Below are 11378 nucleotides of genomic sequence, written 5' to 3' on the forward strand. Positions count from 1 at the left end.
GGTCCTGCCAACCCTGTGTCCTGTCCCGTTGGAGGTCCCGCAGAATACTCTTCTGCCGGGGGTCCTGCCAACCCTCTCTCCTGTCCCGTTGGAGGTCCCGCCGTCTACTCCCCTGCCGGGGGTCCTGCCAGCTCTGTGTCCTGTGCCGTTGGAGGTCCCGCCGTCTACTCCCCTGCCGGGGGTCCTGCCAACCCTGTGTCCTGTCCCGTTGGAGGTCCCGCCGTCTACTCCCCTGCCGGGGGTCCTGCCAACCTTTTCTCCTGTCCCGTGGGAGGTCCCGCAGAAGACTCTTCTGCCGGGGGTCCTGCCAACCCTGTGTCCTGTCCCGTTGGAGGTCCCGCCGTCTACTCCCCTGCCGGGGGTCCTGCCAGCTCTGTGTCCTGTGCCGTTGGAGGTCCCGCCGTCTACTCCCCTGCCGGGGTCCTGCCAACCCTGTGTCCTGTCCCGTTGGAGGTCCCGCCGTCTACTCACCTGCCGGGGGTCCTGCCAACCCTATATCCCGTGCCGTTGGAGGTTCTACCGGGGGCCCTGCCAGCCCCATGTCCATCACCGGTCTCGCCGGGGTTCCTGCCAACTCCTGGTCCTTTTCCGTGGGGGATCCTGCCGAAGCCTGTCCGACCGGCTCCGGTTTCTGTCCGGCCGACACCGGGTCCTGCCCGATCTCCGGAACTGGCCCATCAGCGCTTTCCTGCCCGGCCTCCTGATCCTGTCCGGTCGACACCGGCTCGAGCCCGGCCCCCTGAGAGCCGCGGTCTTCGCCCTCGAGCCCGGCTCCCTGAGAGCCGCGGTCTTCGCCCTCGAGCCCGGCCCCCTGAGAGCCGCGGTCTTCGCCCTCGAGCCCGGCCCCCTGAGAGCCGCGGTCTTCGCCCTCGAGCCCGGCCCCCTGAGAGCCGCGGTCTTCGCCCTCGTGCCCGGCCCCCTGAGAGCCGCGGTCTTCGCCCTCGGGCCCGACCCCCTGACTCTTCCTGCCGTTGCCTTCGCCCTCGGACCCGGGTCCCTGACTCTTCCTGCCGCTGCCTTCGGTCCTCCATGGTCCCCACCTTGGACTCTGTTTTGACCCCGGGCCGTCCGCCCGAGACCCCTTCCTGGTCCTCCGCTGTGTTCCTGGGCTGTCAGCCCAAGACCCGTCCTCCGGACCCCCTCCGCCCACCCTGCTTGGGGTTTTGGACTTTTTTTTTTTTTTTTTTTTTTTTTAGGGACGTCTGGAATCCGTCCCTTGAGGGGGGGGGTTCTGTCACAATTCACATGTTAGGTCACGTTTGTAGTTTTGTCTGTGTCTCAACTCACTATTTACATTCTGATATTCAAAGAAAATCAGTAATATCTTTAAAAACTACAAGTCCTTTTCTATCAGCTGTGCACCATTATGGTGTAAATAATAACCTATATACCAATTGGATCAAATATAAAAGTCAGCCGAATTACTATTGATACTGCAAGGAGACGTATTTTGTGAAAAGAAATTGAAGATGTTGTTTAATTGTTGATATATTTATGATCCACGTCACGTATTCAGTTTTGGCAGCAGTTCTCCTGTTTGTCCAGAAGTCTTCTCATCAGGGCTCTATAAATAAAGAACTACGGCAGATGTGTAATATTTAATGCAGCCGAACCGTGTATTACAATGCCGTTATGTGATGACTTCCAAGGAGAAAAGCAAGCACACTCTGTCACAATTCACATGTTAGGTCACGTTTGTAGTTTTGTCTGTGTTGGTGTTTTTCTTGTCTTTGGGTTTCCTGTCTTATTGTGTTAAGTGTTCACCCCCATTTCCTGCCTGTCTGCTTTCTGTCTGTTTCCCTCCCTGATTACCCGATTGTGTTCACCTGTTGTCCATGTGTTTCTCCTCCCCTGCCCGGCTGTTTCTCGTTGTCATGATTACCCCTTCTTGTATTTAGTCTTGTCTCTGTCTGTGTTCAGTGTTGGGTCATTGTTTGTTGGTGACGGAGTTCACCGGAGAGTGTTCTGCTCTGTATTTGTCCTTTATCCTTGGAATAAAGGGTTTCTCAAGAGTTATCTGCATTTGGGTCCTGCTTCCTTCACTCATCCGTGACACACTCTGAATTAGGTATTATTTTATTTTTCGTTGTCGGATATCATATCTTATTAACACCATATCCCAGCGTGCATTGCGGCTAAAACATCCAATCAACGAGCTTCAAGCTGAGGATCTTGGGTAATCAGTTTGGTGGGTTTGTGGTGTGTATCGCTCAAAATGTCCCGTCTGTTTCCGGTGACTTTATTTACGGCTAAAAAGCCCACGATTATAGAATTAAATGACTAAATAAAAACAAGGATAATTGTGTGTTATTGTTGAGTAAATAACAGTGTGTTATTTAGAAAAGAATAACAAATTAGAAGGAAAAGATTTTAAAAAATACAGATTTCAGTATTTTGAGGCTCTAAGCCCCATTTCTGTTCCTCACAGACGGAAAAAAAGTCCGACATTATACGATTTAAAATAAAAACAAATAAATAAAAAGATAAAACACTGGCATGTAATTTACGTTAGAATAAATAGAATGGTTTTGAATAATAGATGAGAGTAAAATCTACTTCACTTTACAGCCCCGCCCACTTTTGGGGAAACCAACGCTGTCATTTGAACGGCGATCAAGCCTGAAGCCACAGACCTCTTCTGTTACTGTCCTTTCTTCTTAGAGGAAGTACAGAAACACGTAACTCTGGATTTGTTTTAATGTTTGAGGTGCAATAAACGACACAGCAGCTTTTTGTCATGTTAAAACTATTATTTTCTGCCTCGCTCATGAGAGTAACAGCTGGCGAAATTACAGCCTCGCCTACTGATTTTAATTTAACCATATATCGAGCCCGATTCTTGATTTCAAATGTGTGCTCTAAAATGATATTTATAAATGATTATTATCATTATTATAAGCAAGACAATAAATGGCAAAGATATGTAGAAAATAAACGTATTTAAGATACGTTCATAAAGAACGTAACGTGGGAGAAAATATGTTTCTAGAAGATATGTAGAAAATAAACGTATTTGAGATACGTTCATAACAAACGTAACGTGGGAGAAAATACGTTTCTAGCTAAACGTAATTCAGAATGCAGTTTAGTTCTGTGGGAACGTAATTTTTAGGAGACAGGGTTGCTAGCGCAGTAAACATGACATGGCAGGCTTCACTTAAATCCACCATAACATCTATCAAGTCTACTGCAGGAGGTGTCAAACCTTTGCCATCAAGCACTTAGAGAGTCTGCAGGTTTCTGTTTCAAATCAAACATCACACCTGAGCTGCATGCAAAGTGAAAACACTCTGAAAGGTGTTTATGGTTGAGTGGCATGTTCCTTCCAACAGTGAGAGTGTATTTCACTGCCTTGAGATGTATAGTGAAATTATCGGAAAGCAGTGATGTATTAAAACAATTTTTCATAGAAATATCATTTGGGGAACACCCATGTTGCGCAATTAAAAGTGTACTGCGCATCCATGAAAGTGAGGAATATAATTCAGACAGATACTGTATAAACCCAAGTGTTTGACCGTCCTTGTAAGAGTCTCTCAAACTCTACATAAAATAAATGTCAGTCTTAAAGCCTGAGGAAATATTTAGGGTTATTTATTTCAACTTCACAAAGCACCTCCTACGAAACAGTGACTCAATTCATAATTGTGTATAAAAATAGAAGTTTGCAAGGTCTGTTTTAAATATAATGAAGACAGAAAAACACATTACATGCATATGCTTTATTAGCACTCCCCTCAAGATAAAACGTGATCACTGTCAGCAAGTGCCCTAAAACTGCTGTTTTCATTTATGTAGCAAAGCCCTCTGTGGTTTTTGTAATTATTACTCTAGACTTTTGGGAGCAAAGGAGTAAGTCAGTTGACATTATTGAGGAGTGATAAAATCTGCATGGGGAGGAGGTCGGGATGAATGGAGGGAGAAGTCAATCAAATGTCAGATTTTAAGACCAGACGTTTCCTTTACTGACAGAATGACCAAACTCGTTCCGAACCCTTGAACAGGTGATTACTAATGTAACCATGAAGATGAAGTCATTTCAAACCAACAAGATGTTTTGCTAAACCTTACCAATGGTTTTTGTGCCCAATGACTTGGTTACATCGAACACAAGCTACTGCTATTTGTCTCCCACCAATGATTAATGTTGATTATTTTTAATCAGCCCCAGCTAATTTCCCTGATAAAAAAAAAAAGTGTCTTTGAGAAATAATTTATTTGTGAGATCCCTTTGGTGAGAATGAAAACCTGCAGAATATACTGCTGGAGGATTATAAATGGTCCATGACACATCCCTGGTCCTTGGTGACCAAGTGGCAACACAACTAAATCTGCTCCATAAACACAGAGCCTCAGATTGATGGACAGAGCGAGATGGAAAGGAGTGAACGGGGTGGGAGGTAATCAAACTCTGGAGTGACAGCGTGAATAATGATGGTGAAAGCAGTTCAAGGGGGTAAGACATCATCGTTTTGTCACACTATGAGATGGCTGTGTGGTCCATTTTGTTAGATACAGTTGGAATGAAAAAATGCAACGAAGACTTTAACTGCAGAGTGATTATTTGTAACCAAAACAGTGTGTGGGCACAATAACATAATAGTGCTACATAAAAAATAGATTAAGCTCCTAATTGAACTATGCTCCTGCACTTCCCCTCAGTGAGTCAGTAATAATTAATGTACTGTTTTAGCATAGTGTAATGTTATATTCATGGCTGGGTGCGCAAAATTACTCATCGCTAACAGGTGTAGAAGATGTGAAGCAACTCACACACACACCTCATCAACTATTGGAATTGCTGTCAAACAGCCATTAAGAAAATAACACAGCCAATGATGAGTTACAATATAGCAGGTGATGATGAGACTGAGAGGAAATAGCATGAGTGATGACACACTTTAATGTTCTTTCTTGTTCACAAGTCAAGTCTTCATATAGATAACAATAGCAAAGACACATCATTATTCTGTCAATTTCAATTAAGTGCTTGGAAAAACTGATATCATATAGAAAGGAACCATGTATTAAATATACAGTAGAGTAGCTGCACTACCACGCAACCATTCAGATATGAAGCCATGAGACTATTTTTATGAATCAATCCCATGTGATTCACAGAATGTAATTCCTGACCTCTCTCACACACACATCACACATCACACACACACACACACAAACACACACACACACACACACACACACACACACACACGCTCTCTCTCTCTCTCTCCCGCTCTCTCTCTGCTCTCCTATTTCATTATGAACCTAAATGTCCACTCTGGGAATAAATAAAGGATTATCTTATTTTAACTTATATCTTATTATAATTGATCTTATTTCCATATCATTATTTATTTTGTATTTGCGTTCCTTAACTTTAAGCAAAAATCATAACACAGATGTACTTTGAAAAATAATAGATCCTATTAGCACATCAGTATTATATCCCAGTGAATACAAATTGATCGATGACTAAAATGTTCTATAAACTAAGTTCAGAGATCTTGCCCGTTTAGCCATAAACCTTTATTATAAACCTAACTCTGAACTGATAGTATTTTTAATGAAAGCTACAATTGTTTTTTTGTCTCCCTTTGATCACCACATGAAGGCAAGTAAGGCAGGTCAATAGAGCACAACAATAGATCGTGTATACTGTAACTGTGTTACTGTAACACTTTATGATTAACCACCAGATGACAAAATGTTGAGTGTGTGTCCACTCACGCTGAGGTGTGAGGAGTGTGGACACGTTGCTGCAGGTGATGTTTGATGTCTCCAAGCTCCCGTTACCGGCTCCGTTCTGCAGCGCATCAGCCTGCGGTCCGACGCACTCTGGGGAAGAGAAGGTCTCATTTTGCGCATAGAGATCCATGTTTTTTTTTTTTTAAAGTAGTATTGTCTCAGAAGTTAAGCTAAGTTCGACTCAGAGCGTTTGTCAATTATCGTCTAACCCTTTCAAGTGGTAAAATAAAACTACTCAGCATCCATAGCCCTTCTGAAGACAGAGGCAATGTTTTCGCCTTTCAACTCTAACACAAACAAAAACCTGCAAAATACTTATTTGTCGTTATTTTTTCTCCAGTTTTGCTGTAGATGTGCCTCACTTGGCATCACGCGTGTAAATCAAGGATCGGTGCGCACCAGGAGAGAGGAGGAGCGCGGCGCACTGCTGCACCTTTCCAAATGAGCCAGAGAGTGGTAGTCATATAGTGTGTGCGTGTGTTCGTGTGTGTGTGTGTCAGTGTCACGGCCATTGGTCAGCTGTTGGATCCCCTCCTCATCTCTGTCATTACATTTTTAACTTGAAAAACTGCAACACAGAGATTTAAAACAGCCTTGGCAATTAAAGGTGTTTAAGGTGGGGTAGGTAATTTTGGAGAAACCAGCTGGAGTGCGCTGGAATTTGAAAATACACAGCCGGAAAAAAATCAGCCACTTCCTCACAGAGCCCCTCCTCCAACACACACGAACGCGCACATGACCAATGAGGGCACGAGATAAGTTTGTGCACGAGATGGAAGGCTGACAGGCAGGTAGGCCATCCAGTTATTTTAGCTGGGCCAGCTCAGATGATTGGTCGTGCTTTTTACAGAGCCACAGCTTCCACAGATGACATTTTTTAATGTATTTATTGTCAAAGCATTTCATGTATTCATTGCTATCGGGATGTTAAGAGCATTCCATGGAATATAACAAAAAGTGTATCTCGAGCCGGTTTCTCAAACTTAAGGAAGTGGCAGATTTTCTCCGGTTGTGTATTTTCAAATTCTAGCGATCTCGAGCCGGTTTCTCAAACTTACCTACCCCACCTTTAAGGGGATTTAATTAATTTCTTGAGGTATACAATCACCAACAGCACTAGGGGTTGGGGTAACACGTCATTAAGTAAGTCTCTAATCATAATCAATGTATATAACACTAAATTAACCTTCTTAATTGTTCATTCTAATTAACGAATAAACATTTCCTGCCTGGCGTTTTGAGTGACAACCCATCAGCCATATTATCCTGTCTTAGTCCCAATAAGATACCATATTGTTATAACTAGGCCTTACACGCTCAGTATCTGTGCAATTTTCAATTATAAAACTATATACAATTTTAATAAACGAGGTAAGGGAGATTGAAAACAGATTAGAGTAAATAAAGCTCGGACATGTTGCAGCAGGTAGGCTAATTGGCGAGTCTAATTGACGATTGCCCGTAGGTAATCTATTCTGAATGGAATGCTCTTCATCAGTCATCTATTCTGAATAGATGACTGGAGATCTGACCAAAGAGAAGCAAGCCTCTCTCCCAATGCCAGCTGCGGTTGGCTCCAGCCTCCACGCGACCATAAACTGGTTTAGCTAATGGACGGATGGGTGACCTCATGCTCCTGATGTGTGACTGAAAGTGCCTGAAGAGCTTTTATATGCGCACCGTCGCCCCCCTGTGGTGTTTGAGTGCACCTCACTTCCTTTCTGTTGATCAACCTGTGTTAGAATCAGAATCAGGTTTATTGCCAGGTACGTTTACACATACAACTAATTTGCTTTGGTATCTGGTGGTGGGAACATAAATATTCTAAAAAAAACAAGTTGCAAAGTAGGTAAAAAAAGAAAAAACAATAAATAAATTACAGAGCAGTGATGATGGAAATACTATACATTCAGTCCTTTGCATGCAGAAACTTGGGACAGTCTGATCTTTGTTATATCTAAGTCTTAATCTTAAACCCAATGAAAGAGTATTGAATCCTATCATATTACAATGGTTTTCCTTGCTTTAACATGTCCATCATCATAATAATATCATTAAATGCAAGAAATGTACATTTAAATATTTGTCTGGCCTTTTAATGATTTATTAAAGGCTGCTGAGTGTAAAATGTTGCTTTAATTATAAATGCTTTTGTAAAAGGCTAAGATAATGGGTTTTAGACCAGCTGCTCCTTTGTGTTGTGTTGAGCTGGATATGAGTCATAAGTAACATGTGCCTTTGGCCCACCCTGGCGGGTTACATGCTTTTGTTCCTCAAGGGAATGCAGAGCCTGTCTCTTCCTCAGCACCTGACATTATGGAGGTTGAAATGTCCCGTGTCATTGGTGAGGAGAGCGGGGATTGGCTATTTGGCCTCTGAATGCCCAAATGACTATCAGACAGAAAAAGGGGGTCATTATTTGAGGCCCTCCTCTAATCTTTCTCTGGTCTAATTAGCAAATTCTGGCAGGTCATGTGCAAAGGCCACTTACCCCAGATAAACAAGCCATGTGAGGATGCCAATCAAGATGAAGAGAGAGAATAGGGCTCCCAGTTGAGTGCGGTAATCACAAACTGGCAAAGCGTGTTGATTACTGATGCGCCACTGCTGAAAAAGACAGGTTGGAGATAACAGCTTCTGGGGTGATATTTTCCAGCTAATGTCTGTATCTTCTGGTGCTACAGTATATGCCTACCTTTCTGCAGTTACTGTTCACACACCTAAGATTAGGTTTCAGATCAAATAAACACCTGGAGCACAGAGGATTCATCAACCCAGGAAGCCAGGTCACAGAAAAACATGTTCTCAGGCAAACACAAGGTGATGGGTAATGGATAGTGAATGCACCAGTGCTAAGCCGAGCTGAAGACATTTATGTTTCCACTCACTCCTCTGCTTCTGGCTCCTAGACCCCCGGGATCGATTGTTCAAACATGGCTTCGGGCTGGAGAGTGCGTACAGTATGCTACAAGGTTGAAGGTGTGTGTGTGTTATCGACATCGGTAAGCTCAGAGCACCGAACCAGCAACAGATGTAAGTGCCTGTTCTGGCGGCACACACACCTGTGGGTGACTGTCTTTGTGTACCAGCAGTAAGACTGACGCCTGGATTCTGCACAGATTCTGTAATTTCCTGCAGTTGTTTTCAATTTGTGGCAAACAGTCCTGCACCCTCGTGTGTTCTACATGAGTGCTGTTTGTGAAAACATACACTGAACTAGACGTAGGGAGTAATGGTTTGACTCAATTTGCTCTTTTCCTAAAGCGGCTTTAATAGATATGTTAAGGATAATACTTCAAATCATAATGTGACAATGTGAAAAGGGGGTCACTGAACCTAAAGAGAATCATCACCAGAATCAAAGCTATCCGTTGCTTTACGTAGCGTACATTTATAGATAGTTGTACAGGCCACAGTAGAGACAAAAAACACAACACCAAATAAATGCTAACACACAAATGCTAACAAGTTTGCCATATAAACTCAAAAAGTGATAACATGTTCATGTTATGTCCATAGCTGGTTTCTGCTTCTCCCAAGAGGTCAAAGCAAATCATTTAAGTGCTCAGATGGCTTCCTGTATTGTTTATTATACAACATCTCTATACACTTTACAGCATGAGCATAATGCACATGTCTGCAGAGTGGGAGGATGGTAATGGATATCTGGCAATCTCTCCCAACATACTATATGCATATCTGTCGATAAACATTACCTCTGGTGGCAGTAACTCACTGTGAAGGGTAACAGTGTGCCAAAAAGTGTATGATCAAATAAAAGTGCTACTAATGCAGGTTTCTAGGCATCGATTAAAGGGCTTTGCAAGGGATTTATGGGAAATGAAATATTTGACAGACCTCACAGAGGCTTTAGTTTTATTTGTGCAACATTACACTTCCTGTACTGTACCTGTGTACTTTAAATGTCCCTTCCTATCTAGAAGTTCCTCTATTGTGATGTACTGTCATTGCTTTCACTTCAACGAAATAGTTAAGTCTCCAATATAATAATATATAAATCCATTTTTAGAACATTTCAAGAATGAATCTCATGACAACAGCAGTTGGCAGCGACATGTTTTAGCAAAGCAGTCAAAGTGTCAACAGATTCTCGTCTTGGAGGACTGTAATCGGTGTTGTGTCTGTCTAATTTAGGCTGCGGCCACACGAGGACGAAAACGGCTAAACGCATAGGATTAACGCAAACGCAATCGCAAAAAAGCTTCCGTCCACACGCAATAGTTATCCGGATAGTGTCTGTCCACACGAGACAGCTGCGTTTAGCTCCAACCGCTGGAGAAGCTGCAGTACATATGCAGGAGCCTCTAGTGGCACTGTAACTTCCTCCACAAAAGCAGCGAAGAAGCATGGTTGTCATGGTTGCCCTTCTGTTTATTCTCCGCGGTGGGGACCGAGGGAACCGGGCAGAGTTTTTCGCCAGTCAACGTGTATTAAAGTTTAAATCTTCCGGACAAAATTATAAAAGTGCCGGTCAAAGGTCTTCTTTGTTATTTATTGAGCTTTAAAACAAATGAATAACGACTCTATATATTATAATAATAAAATACACGGAGCCTCTCTTTTTCCTCCCTCTCTTCAGACAGCATCAGTGTCTGTCTCATGCAGCAGCTGATCCAGTAATGAGTGACCCGGCCGACAGTAAAAATACACATATTTATAACTAGTTTAGGGAGTTTGAGAGGTAATTAAAATAGCTAAGGGTGATGATCTGACTTGAAGTGTGTGTTTTGCTGCAGCGGGAGGAGCTGCAGGTGAGCAGAGCTGCGTGTCTCCGTCCTGTCAGATTAGACTTCACTCGCGTTTATGTCCATATCGAGAGAAAGATAAATAATCTGAATTCAGTGTGCCGTTTACTTTGACGCGGGGTGAGCAGCAGAGGTGGGGAGAGGCGGGGCTATTGCCTCATCATTATCAGAAAATGATCGTATAGGGCGTACACACGGAGCCGTTGGACCCCCCAGAGCGCTGCGTATGCCGTTCTATCCACCTTGGGACCCGTTATCGTTTCCGCAGTCGTTTAGTGCCGTATTCGGTCGTCCTCGTGTGGCCGAACGGTCTATATGACACTAAACAGTAACGCAAACGACCGTTTTCGTCCTCGTGTGGCCGCAGACTTAAAGTTACAACATGTTTGGTTTGAGAAAGAGAAGGGGACGCACTGCTGATGAGTGGACCATAAACTGTTGTTATCACTCAAATGTAATCGCTTCACCTTAACTGAGAACTAATAGTCCCCCTGGAGGCGTTGGCAGATTAAGATGAGACTCCTGTTAATTGAAATTAGGGTACAATTATTAAACAGTCAGCAAATCTAGCACACTAATAAATTAACCTTTATAGTTTGTAGATGTGTCACTTGGCTTAAGTCATGTTTTTGTCACACTTGTCCCATCTCAAGGACAGCAGTATCGTAATAAGCCTTTTATAGCCACAGAACTCTCCCATAGTTACCGACCACACCAACCATAAATCTGGAAAACAGAACTACACCCTTAACGCTCGAAACTATGTGGAAGTTTTACTGAAAATAAAGGTCCATTATGTTTGTTATTACTGGTCTATTAAAAATCACTGAATTTCCTTGATGTTTGCCAAGGCTTTTATACGTG

At 43.1% G+C, this 11378-nt stretch overlaps 1 protein-coding gene across 2 annotated transcripts in view; it reads right to left on the reverse strand.

Annotated features, from left to right (window-relative positions):
* The window catches only part of cckbrb (cholecystokinin B receptor b), a 32362-nt gene extending 26484 nt beyond the window's left edge, over positions 1 to 5878 (reverse strand). Inside the window, exons 1-2 of one of the 2 annotated variants that reach the window (XM_034110584.2) lie at positions 5731 to 5878; positions 1003 to 1017 (exon numbers count right to left, since the gene is read on the reverse strand). In XM_034110584.2, coding sequence (XP_033966475.1) covers positions 1003 to 1017; positions 5731 to 5878 — 163 coding nt within the window. The remainder of the gene's footprint in view (positions 1 to 1002; positions 1018 to 5730) is intronic. The other variant, XM_034110585.2, reaches the window with a different exon arrangement.
* Positions 5879 to 11378: the final 5500 nt, after the last annotated feature.

This window comes from Pseudochaenichthys georgianus, chromosome 21 (genome assembly GCF_902827115.2).
Source record: "Pseudochaenichthys georgianus chromosome 21, fPseGeo1.2, whole genome shotgun sequence".
Lineage (NCBI taxonomy): Eukaryota > Metazoa > Chordata > Actinopteri > Perciformes > Channichthyidae > Pseudochaenichthys > Pseudochaenichthys georgianus.